Source organism: Haemaphysalis longicornis, unplaced genomic scaffold (genome assembly GCF_048455015.1).
Source record: "Haemaphysalis longicornis isolate Haplotype H1 unplaced genomic scaffold, Haemaphysalis longicornis Haplotype H1 scaffold_138, whole genome shotgun sequence".
NCBI classification, from domain to species: domain Eukaryota; kingdom Metazoa; phylum Arthropoda; class Arachnida; order Ixodida; family Ixodidae; genus Haemaphysalis; species Haemaphysalis longicornis.
In genome coordinates, this window is record NW_027526243.1 from 243,003 (window position 1) to 257,473 (window position 14,471).

Genomic DNA, 14,471 nt, shown 5'->3' on the forward strand with positions numbered 1-14,471 from the left:
TTATGTATTTTTCCGCAGATGCATGGTTTTTCCTTTATTCTTCAGTTTTTGGAAGAAATGCACAAGATGCGTGTTTTTTACTTCGTCAGTATATTTTTGTAACAACTTTACTTTTTGTATTTTGCTCATTCATTCGTTTTTTAAAATATTTTCTACCAATTATCTCCATTTACGCTATTATAACGATTAAATCTGTTACTTCCGCCAGTTCTGAATTTTTGTGGGAGTGCAGGGCCTTACAAGGTCCTGTCTCTGGGAGTACTCGGAAAGTTGCTGTGCAATAAAACGTGGTTATATCAAGAAAACACCGTCGTAAAACGGTGTTCGGGCCGTCAAGCTCACACAAAGGAGGTGTACCTGCTGTTCGCCCCACCTCACGACTGCACAGAAAGTTTATTGGAGCTTAGAACTTCCTAACAATGTGAAGACGAAAGCCTAGTTAGACTTCTCTGTGGAACGCATGGCCGCGCCTGTCACCCTGGACAGCACCCTGCGAAGCTCATTCTGCTCGCACGCCATCGCAATAAGCTACCAGTTGGACCACGCGGTACGTTCGCATCTCAAGGTAGCTTGTCCCGCGCATGCGCGGCGCTGCCTAGCGTTCCTTCCGCGCTGGTGTTTCCCGATTCCAGGGCGCACTACGTGGCCCCTTCTCAGAGGCTTCCTCCGAGCCTCCTTGTCATCCGGCATTGCTGTTTACCTTTACGGGCACATGATCCCAGACTCACGCGTCTCGTTCCGGATTTCTGCGCAATTTTGTGCACCCCAAAGCGGTTTTTTAAGTGCGAATGCACTTTATAAGCGACCCTGAATTCCGGCGACCACCGTCCGTCCACATAGCAACAGCTGCGGGTGCGCGCGCTCCTCGTCTTCCTTGGCAACGGGGGGAGATGGGCGCGCGCTGCCTGGCCGCTGACATGGCACATACCCACGTGGAGGATTGGCCAGGAATCTCCTCATCTTCCTTGGCAACGGGGGGAGATGGGCGCGCGCTGCCTGGCCGCTGACATGGCACATACCCACGTGGGGGATTGGCCAGGAATCGGGCGTGAGAAGGGCTAATGCACCCGCTTAAAGGAGTACTGACACGAAATTTCAAAGCTGAGATCCGCTCTAGCAATCAAGTACAACGACAACACAAATAGGTGTCTGTGAATAAATGCATCTTTCTTTCTTTGTAGTTGTGTGTGTGTGTGATCTCTCTTTCGCGAACATTACCGAACCGCGCAAATTCAACTCGTGCATTCGCACTTTCACATTCTTCCCCTCGGGGAAATGTGGGGAAATTTTTGTAACTCCTGCGTTCCATGAAACATAAAAAGCTTGCGCCTTCAACATAAGTTCAGCGTACAACCTCACATGCACCACTTCTAGTTCAGTATCATACGCGTGCTGTATAGGCCTAACAATGTTGCTCTCAATCTCCAACTTTGCAGCTGTGCAACGTGGCCGCAAACAGCAATGCGACACAAAAGAGAAGCGACAGCTGGTTCGGCTTTGTTAGCGGCTGAACCAGCGCCGAGGGACGCGATATTTCGGCCATTCCGAATAACGACAAGAGCTGAGCAGCGGACACGCAGGGAAGGAAGAGCCAGGAGGTGCGGGAGCGCAAGAGCTTAAGCATATAGGATGGACATTTTAGCGGTTTACCTCAAAAGTTGCCGCGAAACAACTGCGCTTGCACGCGCTGCACCAACACATGGCACCCAAGCAGTGCCGTATGCAAGGCTAATGAAACACGCCACGACGTCATCCCCAGTACAATATGGCGCCGCATATGTCCACTAAACCATTCAACAACAGTACTTCCGCGTTCAACACATCACGAGGAGTGCTTAGGTTTCTGAGAATTTTTTGTTGCCTTTTTAAAATGTTTGGCCGAGTGGCGAGAGACAGTGGGAAAATTTAAATGGTTGTTAGCACCAGTTTTGACCCTGCTTTTTAAATGCATGAATTAGGTTAAAAAATGTAATTTCTATTTCCTCAAGGCGATAGAAAAGAAATAGGGGTTTTAATTCTTGTAGTGCGTAGAAACAGTGGCTTAATGTGACAATTCGCCTAATGTAACATTCGTTCGATGTACTGAAAATTATTGTCGCGTTTATCTGTTTTTTGGGAACATGATAGGGTGTTTTGTGTGTGTGCGGTGCGTGCGTGCGTGCGTGTGTGAGTATGCGGGTGCATGTGTATGCCTGTGTGTGCGCGTGTGCGTGTCTGTGAGTGCGCGTGTGTGTTTGTGTTTGTGCCTGTTTGTGTGTGCGTGCATGAGTGGGCGTGTGTATGTGAGAGTGCGTGCGTCCGGGCGCGCGTGTGTCTGTGCGTGTGTGTGTGTGCGTGCATGCGTGCGTGTTCGCGCGTGCGTGTTTGTGTGTGTGCGTGTGCGTGCGTATATACGTACGTGCATGCGTGTGCGCGTGCGTGTGTTTGTGTGCGTGTGCGTGCGTGTGTGTATGTGTCTGTGTGCGCGTGTGCGTGTATGGGTGTGTGCGTGCGTGTGCGTGTGTTTGTGTGCGTTTGCGTGCGTGTGTGTATGTGTCTGTGTGCGCGTGTGCGTGTATGGGTGTGTGCGTGCGTGTGCGTGTGCGTGTGTGTGTCTGAGTGCGTGCGTGCGTGCGCGCCACGCGTGCGTGCGCGCGTGTGTGTGTGCCTGTGTGTGTGCGTATGTGTGTGCGGGTGCGTGTATCGTGTTTGTTTGTGTGCGTGTGTGTGCGTGTGCGTGCGTGCGTATATACGTGCGTGCGTGTGCGCGTGTGTGCGTCTGTGTGTGCGCGTGTGCGTGCGTGCGTGTCTGTGGGTGTGTTTCTGCCTGTGTGCGCGTGTGTGTGTTTGCGTGTGCGTGCGTGTGTGTTTGCGTGTGCGTGTGTTCGTGAGTGTGTGTGTGTCTGTGAGTGCGTGTGTGTTTGTGTGTGCGTGAGTGTGCGTGTGTGTGTGAGAGTGCGTGCGTGCGCGCGTGTGTCTGTGCGTGTGCGTGCGTGTGTATGTGAGAGTGTGTGTGCGTGCGTGCATGCGTGCGTGCGTGTGTGTGCGTGGGCGTGGGTGCGCGTGTGTGCGTGTCTGCTTGTGTCTGTGTGTGCGTGGGCGTGTGTATGCGTGTGTGCGTGCGTGTGTGTGTGTGTGTGCGGGTGCCTGTGCGCCTGTATGTGTGTTTGTGTGTGCGTGTATGTACGTGTGCGTGCGTGCGTATATACGTGCGTGTGTATATACGTGCGTGTGTGCGCGTGTGCGCGTGGGTGCGTGGGTGCGTGCGTGTGTGCGTGTGCGTGCGTGTCTGTGTGTGTGTTTGTGCCTGTGTGTGTGCGTGTGTGTGCGTGTGTTTCGGTGTGAGTGCGTGCGTGCGTGTGTGTGTATGTGTGTGTGTGAGAGAGAGAAAGAGAGAGAAACTTCGACAGCAAGTGTCTTCCTATATGTGGGCGTTGCGCCCTTTTCTCTTACAATTTATTGCTTTGGAGAGAGAGAGAGAGAGAGAGAGAAAACACTTTATTGGCTGAGGAAGCGACCAAAGAGAATTGAAGTCCTTATGTTGGCGACGGGTAAGGGCTGAACGTCCACCCCACCAGGACGTCTTCTCCTTGAGTTAGGTGGTGCTTTGGACCTTTACTGAATACAAGTGTTGAAAGGCAACAGCAAAGCCACAATTGACAAATCTGAAATCGAGATTACTGCCATATCTCAGGCCGCCTCGGGTAGTTTTACCTAACACATTCCAAACTCTGTAACATGCCTTGCCCCCATACTCGAATACAAACTTTTCTTGCCTATTTTGGTCACCAGGAGCCCCACACAACGTGTAATTTCGGTGCACTCACGGCACATCTATAGATGGGTGCATGAGGAAACAAAATGTTTTTTTTTTTCAGAAAAACGATACAGCTGCCTCGGAACGCAAAAGAAAGAGATGTTCTGAAGGGACATCAGACTTCGAAGATACAGAAGGTTGCATTTCAGAACGAAAACAACAACGGTATGCAACTCCAATGAAAGTGGCGACATTAGACAAGCGGCAAACGTATTCGTGACAAAAGATGCTCACAGCAATCACGCCCCACGTCTTGACGCGGTCTGAAAGACGGCGTTAAAGTGACGACATAAACGAGAAAAGGTCAGTTACACGCACGTGACTGCAGTCTCTTTTCTCCGGTCTCGATTTTTTTCTATGCAGTAAAGAGAGAGGGCGGGTGCAATGTTGGATGAGGGAGGCGCATCAGCAGCCAACAGCAGAGCAGTGGTCTCTGAGAGAAGGAAAGACACTGGGACGAGTTGCGGAATGGCTCGTACACAGGAGTCACCCTTCCGCCTCAAACTTTAAAAGCGCTCGCTGCCGGCTGGACTGCCAGTCGCACCACTGAGTTCCTTCTAGTATCCACCAGTGTACCGTCGAAGCAGCAAAGTAGCGCCCAGAGCGTATCTCCACACCGAGAAGCCAGTGGATTTCTGAGTGCACATTTTGCGTCCTGAAGGTGTACGTCGGCACCAAGTCAGAATGAGTTCCACCGGTGTCGCGTTTTGCCAAGTAAGTTGTGTGGCTTTTAAAGTTATCATTACCTTGTATAACATTAACTAAAGTTACCTTTGCAAAAGCATTACTGTGTAATCAGAATTTCTGCCCTCCCCCCTTCAGCAAAGCAGGTACCCATAATTAAAATAGACGCAACGCGCATCTAGTAAGCACAAACTGGAAAGAATCTAATTTATATAATCACGTGTTCTCCAAAAATCTGTTCATTGCTGTATAATTTCTCCTTATGCATCCGCATAACCGAGCTTTAGTAGGGATACCTAGGTTGCCTTGTGGTACTTTTCACAGTGGAAGGTCCTAGTGGGACACAATTTGTATGTTTTAATTACACATATTGCGACATTGTATCTTGGAAGAAATTATTCACCGGGAAACACAAGATTATTTCTGACATTGGTCGGACATGCAGCCCAATAAGTCAGCTTTTTATTCACCGCTAACAATTCGTAGTGAAACCAAAATAAAAGATCTTTAAAAAACAGTAATAAGTAGTACTACAATGTTCGCACTTGTAATTAAAAAAACTCGTGGAACGGTCATTGGAATTTTCTTGTGAAGTACTGCAATGGCTGCTGCAAAACACGCGGCGTAAATGAAATACAAAATGGTATTTGAAGATATCAAGAGTGCACGGTATCTTCCCTTGCAGGTATTGCTGATCTGCGTACTGCCCGTCGCTTTTGCGGGAGGCCAGTTAGGGTTCGGCGGGAACTTCGGCAGTGGCCTGGGTGGCGGATTTGGAGGTGGATACGGCGGTGGATTCGGGGGTGGATACGGTGGAGGATTTGGGGGCGGGTTTGGGCCATCATCTGCAGCAGCAACGAACACGTTCGCTCGACAAGAACAGTATTATGTGAGTACTGCATTTCAATTTCTAAATTTGTTATTCCAAATATACTGCAGGGCAATTACTAGAATAAAATTTCGCAGCTGTGATTTATGCTTTGTAGGCACACATGTTAAGTGGCACTGTTGGAACAATTCAGTTATACAGACACTTTATATCAGAACTACGAAACTTTACCGGTGCACATAGGTTACTCAGATAAAAAAACAATCAAGATGACAAACGCCACACAATATTTGAAATGCTGATTTTGCGCGTAGGCGTAACCAAATGACTTATTCACAGCTTTTATGTAACAGTGTACATTGTCTTTCGACTTCTGTGTTAGAGCGAAATTCAACACCTCCCGCACATCTATACGTTGTGCAGTATTCCTCGTCGATTTATGAAACGTGTTTCTCTTGTGGATCATTGCCTAAGGCGCTTTGAAACACATGCCAAAGACGCTGGTTCGAATCCGTCTGCGGTGGCCTGTGTTTTAACGGGGCAAAAAACAAGAACGGCCGATTGTTGACATATCGGTGTGCCTTATACATCTATCGGCGCTGTCAATGAATCCGTAACCATCCCCCTGTAGTGTTTGTCAAAGTCGGGTGTCCACGCCTTAAACCCCAAGCGTTCCTGACTTCTTTCACGCAGTAACCGCTTTTCCTCCTACGCAGCCGGCGCAGCCGTACAGCTTCGGCTACGACAACGTAGACGAGTTCGGCACCAAGACGTACCACAAGGAGCAGGGAGACGCCAGCAACGCCAAGACGGGCTCGTTCGGCTACACGGACGCCAGCGGCCTCTTCCGCCGCGTCAACTACGTCGCCGACGCTGGCGGATTCCGCGCCAAGATCGACACAAACGAACCTGGAACGCTGCCCGGTGCGAGCGCCGACGCCGTCTTCAACTCCAACCCTCGTCCCGCCGGTGGTGGCCGCTACTCGTCTCCGTACACGGCTGGGGGTGGCTTCGGTGGCCAGGGTCCCTGGGCTGGTTGAACAAAACTACCTAGTTTATAGTTACGAAGAAACACTAAAACCAAAATAAAAAGAATATAGCTGAAATTTTGGGAGCCCTGTTTTCTCTACGCTTCTTTCATAACTGTAGCATCGAAGTCGGGCAGGATGCATAGATATGCTACATTTAAGAAAGCATGATTGCCGTGTGCTTACTGAGAAACCGAAGACAAAACTGCATTCAAACAGAAACAAGCACAACTGAGAATTTTACGTTCAGCCACATGAGCTCTTTTTTTTTCTTTGGAATTGAATATTTAAAACACTCTGTCATCAAACTCGAAATAGCGAAATAGCCCCAAAAACTGAACACTCAGTACTATGGTAAATAGGGGCTTCACTGGTGGTAAATAAAATTTCAACGTCGTGCCATTAGCATGCTTAGCGAGGCAGGTGGAAAACGGGCGGGCAGCGGGATTCTCGTGCAATGCAACGATTTTTCAAAAACACACGAGGAGCGGTCGTCACAGGGTGCATTTTAAAGGTGATAGTCTTTCTTGGGCTACTTAAACACAGAAATTTTGGTCGGGCTCTCTGTCTCTCTGTCCGTCTATCTGTCTGTTACTCGATTCAGCCACCCGGGCAAAGTAAAATTGATATTGCGTAATAGTCTTATATACTCACAGCCAAATGTAAACGTCCAATCCCGGTTTATACGGTTACACTTGTCAACTTTGTTGAACAAGAACAAGACATTACGCAAATATAAGACACGAGATTAGTACACAAGGGACATTCACAGTGCTCGTTTATTAAAAATTTATGGATGCTTGGTTTTTCGATAGCAAATGATATTCTACATCTATTGCTGTAAACCGCCGCCTCCTGGCGGCATATGAAAAATCCCGCAGCAACAGCAACGAAAGGTTCCACTAGCTAGGTTCACGCTCTGCTTGGAACGCACGTGGAGCGCGGCCACACGGTTCTATAAACCTTGTAGTCGGCTGCCTCCATTCACGCGCGTCTCCGCCGTACTTCAGCGCTGGCATCGAGGAACCGCGCCTGTTGCAGTGTAACGCGTTAAATTTAAATCGCCTTGCGCTAACCTTTACTCTGCTTACCTCGGGATGAGCGGGACGGTACAGGAACAGCATGAGAGGTGAGCCGGAAAGCAAAGGGGGGCATTTGCTTTGCAAATGTCCTTGGGGTGAGCGCGAAGGTGCAGGAACAGCACGAGAGGTGAGTGGGAAAGCAAAGGGGCGCATTTCCTTGGCAAATGTCTACAAAGACTACCGTCTTTTGACGGCATTTGCAACAAAAGGAGCAGATACAGGGCCATTTTTTTTTAAGATGAACGTCGCCTGTCCAAAGCAAATGAGTGCTCTTATGCGAGAGCATCCTGGTGGCTTGTTGGTGCTCGGCTATTCAATTTTCCTTCAAGTCTGTGCAAGCCCGTCCTTGCTTTTAAACGCACGTGTGGGTCTCCACCTTTGCTAGAGAACGCGCGAGTGGGACACGAATCGCCTTTCCCCAATTAAGGACGCCTTGCGTTATGCACCACCCAGAAATGCAGAAGTAGTAGTAGTATAAAACTTTAATGAGCCTTATAAAGTAGGAGTGGTTCCCTAGTCCGGGAATCCAAGTGACGACCGGGCGACCGACGCCCTAGATGCCAGTAGTTGCTGGACGTCCAGGTGGACGCTGGTGATCAGGTTCTCCCACAGCTCATGGAGGGGGAGGGGGGAAGGAAAGGGTGGGAGGTCAGGGTTATGCGTACACTCTAATAAAATGTGGACGAGTGTGCCAGGCTGAGAGCAAAAAGTGCATTGGGCGGGAAATTGAGTAGGAAACATGTGGTGTAAGCGAATTGGATGGACGAAGGTATTCGTTTGGATGCGACGAATAGTCGTTTCTTCTGATTTGGACAGCTTGGAGTGAGGTTGAGGGAATTGTTGCCTGTCGAGTCGATAGTACTGTGTGATGTCCTGAAACGTAACCAGTGGTGTGGACTCCGCTTGTTCTTCTGGGGTCCTGGGAGGAGAGTGCGCAGGCTTGATGATGGGCAAAATTATTGCCTGTCAATGTACAGTGGGCGGGTGTCCAGACGAGGGCGACGTTTCTTTGTGGCTGATGTTGCGAGAGGAGGCGGAAAGTTGGTGGGGCCACCCTCCCCGCCAAGAAGCTCCGACAGGCAGCTTGGGAGTCGGTTAAGATGACCGCGCTCTTGGTGTGAATAAGTGCGAGTGCGATGGCCAGTTCCTCAGCAATATGCGTGGATGTCGTGGTAATTGAAGCACAGGTTATAAGGGACGATTTGGTGGTGACGGTTGCAACCTTGTGCTGCCCGCCTGGATACGAGCTAGCGTCTGTATACGCGACGTCCAGACGGTTCCCATAGATGTTCTCGTGGGTTTGACTCCGTGCTTGTCTTCTGCCCGGGTGGAGATCAGGGTGCATGTTCTTCGGTATTGGGCGAACCCGTACAGCAGATCTCCAAGCCTCGGGGAGGACAAGAAGAGCAGGAGGAGATGCTGGGTGCGCGAGTCGTAGGCGTTTGAGTAACCAAAGGCCCGCAGGTGTTTGAGTGAGCCGGACACGTTGGCTGGCAAGGTGGCCTTCAATTAATTCTGAAACCGTATTATGAAGACCCAGTTGTAGAAGCAGCTGAGTAGAGGTGTTCATAGGTAGGCCCAATGCCTGTTTGAATGCCTTGCGTATGGACTTGTCAAGGCCGTCCAAGTCACCTTTCGTGAGGCAGAGGTATGGAGCAACGTAGATAACTCTAGAGATCAGAAGTGCTCGAATCAGTCTAATCATATCTTGTTCTTTTAGGCCCCGATGGCGGTTAGAGATGCGTCGGAGCATGTGCGTAACTTGAGTGAACGTCTTGGATAATTTGGATAAGGTCAGATCGTTCCGCGTATTTGCTTGTATGGTGAGACCGAGAATTTTGGTTGAAGAGCTGGGTTTGATGTCCTGGCCGTCCAAATGTAAGGAGATGGGCTCAATAGTTCGAGCAGGTGGGTGCTTGCGCACAATTATTAATTCTGACTTATGAGGTGTGCATTGAAGACCCACTGACAATGCGTAAGACTGCACAATGTCCGTGGCTTCTTGGAGAGCATCTTGCATGTTTCCTATAGAGTCTGTATCTGTCCATATGGTGATATCATCTGCATATAGAGCATGATGTATCTTGGGGATGGCAGCCAGTTGTTTGGGCAAGTCGATTAAGGCCAGATTGAACAGAAGTGGGGACAATACGGAACCTTGCGGCGTGCCTCGATCACCAAGCAATATAGGATCCGACGTGAGGTCGCCAACTTTCAGGATAGCCTGACGTTGGGTTAAAAAATCTGAAATGTAGGAGTAGACGCGATGGCCACATCCAGTCTGATTGAGCCGGGAGAGAATAGCAGAATGTAAAACGTTATCGAAGGCGCCTTTAAGATCAAGTGCTAGGATGGCCCTCGGAGAATGACGGGTAGCCGGCGCCAAGACTTCTTCCTTCAAACGGAGGAGGATGTCATGAGTACTGAGGTGTTTGCGGAACCCATACATGGTATTGGGGAATAGGCCTCTGTCCTCCAGAAATGGTTGAAGACGCCTCAGTACAAGCCGTTCTACCAGCTTACCCACACAGGATGTGAGGGATATTGGGCGCAAGTTGTCTAGATGAGGTGACTTGTTGGGCTTAGGTATGAAGCGTATCTCCGCCGTTTTCCATTGGGGAGGCAGGCGACCAGATGACCAGTGGGTGTTAATGTGGTGAAGTAGGTGATCAAGGGAGTTGCCGTCCAGGTTTGCCAGAAGCCTGTAAGTTACTTGGTCTGGTCCAGGAGCGCTATTCTTCTTGCATTCTGAGAGAGCGGATTCCAATTCGTAAATTTGAAAGTCCCTGTCAAGTAGGTCATTCGGCAGTCCTGTGTATGAGGGCGGGGAAAAGTTCTTGCTGGTGTTGAGGTACCGATCTGCTAAGGCTTGTAGAAGGGCTTTTGGGGAACCTTGAAACGAATGTATGGTCCGAATCATGCTTCGTTGGGATTCACTCTTGCTAGTTAGGGGGTCGATCAGATGTCTAAGTAAGCGCCAAGTATTACGTGTGGTCAGGGTTCCTTGAAGACTATCGCATAGTTGAAGCCAATTTTCTTTCGATAGTTGTTTGGCATATTCAGTGGCAGTTTGATTTAGTGCGGCAATTTGATGGCGAAGTCGGCGATTGTGGCGTTGGCGTTTCCATCGCTTAGTGAGGCTTCGACGGGCTTCCCAAATGTGAAGGAGCTTGGGGTCGACGCTGGGTGTTTGGTAGGACGTGGCGATGCTTTTGGTGTGCGTTCGTACTGTTTGGACGAGGTAGTCAATCCAAGCGCTAAAAGGTTGAGTGGTGTCAATTGAGTGGGAGGATGTAGCCGTTCGGAAGGCGTCCCAAGTAGTAATACGGGCCACACCTGTTTTGGCGTTGTAATGCCTATTCCGGATGGTGAGTTGAACAATGTCGTGATCAGAGCCCAAATTTTCATGAGTTGAAGTCCACATGACATCGAGATTCCCGGCTAAAAAAGATAAGTCGGGAGTTGTGTCCCTGGCAGTACTTGTGCCCGTACGGGTGGGTGAATCCGGGTGATTGAGCAAGATAAGCTGGAAATCTTCTGCGGCCTGGGCCAGCAGGGCGCCTCTTTTTGTTTTGTACGTGTAACCCCACCGCGGGTGGCGGCGTTGAAGTCGCCCGCTATGATCAATTGTCTGCCATTTACAAGGAGGTTTGTATCTCTTATAGTGGCGGCGATATCAACTGTCTTTTGAGAAGGGCGACAATATACATTCAGGATGAAAAGGCTAGACTGAGTTTTAGTCGAAAGGGAGAGGAGCTCGATGAGAACTTCATTGCATCCCCGTTGTGGGGTGACGTGATGAATCGCTGAGATGGTTTTATGCACTAGAGTAAGCGTAGGGAACGTGTCAATGGAACCATAAGCGACGTAGCCAGGTAGTTTGACAGATGAATTAGCCTCCTGCAAGGCGACAACCGCCGGTTTTGGATCAAGAGTGCTAATGAACTGATTTAAGGCAGCTGCTTTTTGTTTAAGACCGCGGCAGTTCCATTGAAGGATGGTCGTAATATCAGACTGGGTCCCGGCCATCTGGAAGAGATGCGGTGATGCAGTTGTCGGGAGTGCGTGAGTATGGGACGCTTCGGCTATGGGCTCTGATGGGCCCTGTAGAAGACCTCTCTTGACGCGTGGTTCCCAGTTCATAATTGTGATCGGTTGAATTACCGGCGGTGGTAATTTCCTGTCGGAGGGAAGTGTGATCGGAACGTAGAGACCGGAATTCTTGCTGTAGCAACTGATTTTCTTGGCGGATGTTTTGGAGTTCTTGGGTGATGGAAGTCAACCGACTAGCTAATTCAGAAAACATGTCTTGGATCTGAGGTGGGGGAGGCGATTGTGTTTTCGCCACAGGAGGAGAGGGAGGGGCCTCTGTTGTGGCCGGATTCGGTTTCTTGCGTTTTTCATTGGGTGTTGCCTGTGTTTGCTCAAGTAAATCTAAGCGAGCCTTGAGTGACGCTATTAGTGTGTTTTGTTGCTCAAGTAGTTGAGACCGATGTTTGCAATCCACACAAGAAGTAGGGTTTTGGGGTAGGGTTGGGGGTGTTGGAGGGGTAGTTTCGGAACGAGCTGTGGGAGAGACCCGTTGGGCCCAGCTTACTTGTTTGGGCTCGTTCTGGTCTTGTGGGCGGGTAGCCGACTTGCTTCGAGAGTGGTGGCGATTATGTTCGGCTGCGTTGATTCGCGAGCTTGATCTTGATTGTCGCCTCCTTTGGCTGCTACCGTTCATGGTGGGATCCCTGGAGCTTCTTCTCGCACCCCTGCTTGGCGTTGCCGACCGGTCCCTCTGCCCACGGCTTGGGATCTGGTCTCGCGTCGAGTCCGTCCGGCGCTGTTGCTGCCGCTGCCTCTGCCTGATGACGTACGGCGTCAGGTATCGTTCTGGGCAACCCTTGGCACCCGTGACGTGATCTCCCCCGCACAGCGTGCACTTGGCCACGCAGGGGTGGTCTGGGGCCGGGTCTCGTAAGCCGCACCCGTGGCAAGCTCGTGTTCCTGGCTGTGGGCAGGCAGTGCTACGGTGACCCACTTCGTGGCATATCTCGCAGACGGCCACGGTCTTCTTGTGCAGTGTGCACCGATACTCCGCTCCATACAGCCAGATGTAGTGCGGCACTTTGGGCCCCGAGAACGTTAAAAGAACGGTGGTCGAGTCGTTTCCCATTCGTCTCGCCGTGTAGATTTCGAAGCCGTCCTGAAGTATATTCTCCTTGATCTCTTGGATAGTCAGTCGCTTTGGCACGCCTTGAATCACTCCCTTCACAGCATCGTCGGGGGCTAGCCCGTACAATTCCACAAGATGTTCTGTTCCTTCGATCATGATCTTGGTCACTCGGAACAACTTCTCCGCCACTTCTTTGGCCGGAGTGCTGACGGTGGCCGTGTTTTGGTTCTGGTCGACCCGTAGTTTGAAGTTTGCTTGCCGCCACGTTGTGTTGGTGGCCTGTAGCAGAGCCAGCGACAATTCAGACGGTGCGAGCTTGCCCATGTTGAGTCCGTTTCGCGGCCGGAGAACTAATTTGTAATCGTCCAGGGGAAGAGGCACTGGTCTGGGTGCTCGCTTTGTCCTTGGGGGTCTTGGTTTCTCTTCCTGGGGCGAGGAAGGCGGCGGCTGCCGGTTGATCTGGCTTAGCTGTCGTCGGTCTCTTCGGCGTTGCGCCTTCGAGACGTTCATGATCCACTCGCCTGCCGCCGGTGAATCCTGGTTTTCCTCGATGTCGTCGTGTTGCATTTGGTTGTCTTCTTCTGCCATGTCTTGATTGTTATTCCCCACGCACGCAGGGGCCGCGTCGTCTGCCCCAGGTGGGGCCTGACCCTCAGCCAGCGTTAGGCTTAGTCCGCACGATCTGAAGAGTGCCTCTCAATTCGGGAAAGTCGCGCTTACCAGCGTAATTTTAGCGTCGCCGGGTGCCGCTCACATGGTTCAATCCGATGGCACTGCAGAAATTGCACTGACAACGCGTTTACAGAACTATTCTTTGTCCTATGCAGAGCTCAAGAGAAGCGCGTCGGAGCTGGTGATCTTCTTCAGAAATGCAGAAACGAAGGCGGTGGATGCTATGATCAGGGAAGCCTACAAACAAGCCCCCAGACTACCCATTACCATAGCCACCGACAAACTAATAAAACCGGGCCTGCAGGACACGGCTGACGAGCTCACAGAAGCACAACTTTCGAGCCAAAGCATGAGGTTAGCGCAGAAAAGGATCTCCCACTCGTCCGTGGCTCTACAGAATCGCCGTATTAAATAAGGAATCTCGGTCGCGATAACAACAGACACTCTTCGTTGCACCGCTACCCAGCTACATTCACCCTGGGCATCGCGCTAGGCGCAGGGAAGCGAGACCCAATGCCATCTGCAAACGCTACGGGACGTAATCAATCTTTACCGCCGCAGGCACGTCTTGATATACCGGCATAAGAGCGATGGTGGCTGTGAACGTCCAACCGAATAAGACGTTACTGGGCCGGCGGTAGGCAGATAACACCCATTACAAACAAGGAAGCTGTCATTGTAAACTCGTTTACACAAACATCGGAAGTCATCATCTCTGTATCGTTGCAAGCATGCCGTGACTGCTCCTCCACCGTACAGCACACAAGATGTACAACACCGGGCAGACAGACCCACCAGAAGGTTGTGGATACCCATCAACTCTGTCATCCCGGGCAAGGCAAACCTGCATTTATTGACCCAAGAATTATGCTGCCGGGCGCCGCGGAGCGAGCAGGAGTGGCCGATTTCGTTGATCATATAACATGAGATTGCGCTGCATTATATGTTTGCAAGAATCACCTTGCCGCCTTCACGATTGACCCGAGAAGTGCTGTTCAAATTGTTCCGTTGATGGGTGGGCAAATTTTTCGTCGTTTGGCTCACGAATAGCGATCATGAATACTGCTCACGAATAGCGATACTTGATGTCCCGCTCTTAAATCAGTGGTAGATCTACACTCAGAAATGTGGACATAGAAAAAGCTTTTAACATGACATCAAAACGGCCTCTAATGGTGTTTGAAGCTGGCGCCTAGCAGGCAAGGGGAGAAGTCACTGC

At 50.5% G+C, this 14,471-nt stretch overlaps 1 protein-coding gene across 1 annotated transcript; it reads left to right on the plus strand.

The window, feature by feature from the left end:
- The first annotated feature begins 460 nt into the window (after positions 1 to 460).
- On the plus strand, positions 461 to 6,371 carry LOC144164757 (uncharacterized). The gene is made up of 3 exons (XM_077695042.1): positions 461 to 547; positions 5,166 to 5,369; positions 6,026 to 6,371. The coding sequence occupies exons 1-3, from the start codon at positions 461 to 463 to the stop codon at positions 6,347 to 6,349; spliced, it is 615 nt and encodes a 204-aa protein (XP_077551168.1). The 3' UTR covers positions 6,350 to 6,371.
- Positions 6,372 to 14,471: the final 8,100 nt, after the last annotated feature.

Coding starts and splice junctions, on each gene's coding strand:
- LOC144164757 (XM_077695042.1), top strand. CDS start 461: ATGGCCGCGCCTGTCACCCTGGACAGCACCCTGCGAAGCTCATTCTGC. Junction 548..5,165: donor GCTACCAGTTGGACCACGCG/GTACGTTCGCAT, acceptor CTTCCCTTGCAG/GTATTGCTGATCTGCGTACT. Junction 5,370..6,025: donor CTCGACAAGAACAGTATTAT/GTGAGTACTGCA, acceptor CCTCCTACGCAG/CCGGCGCAGCCGTACAGCTT.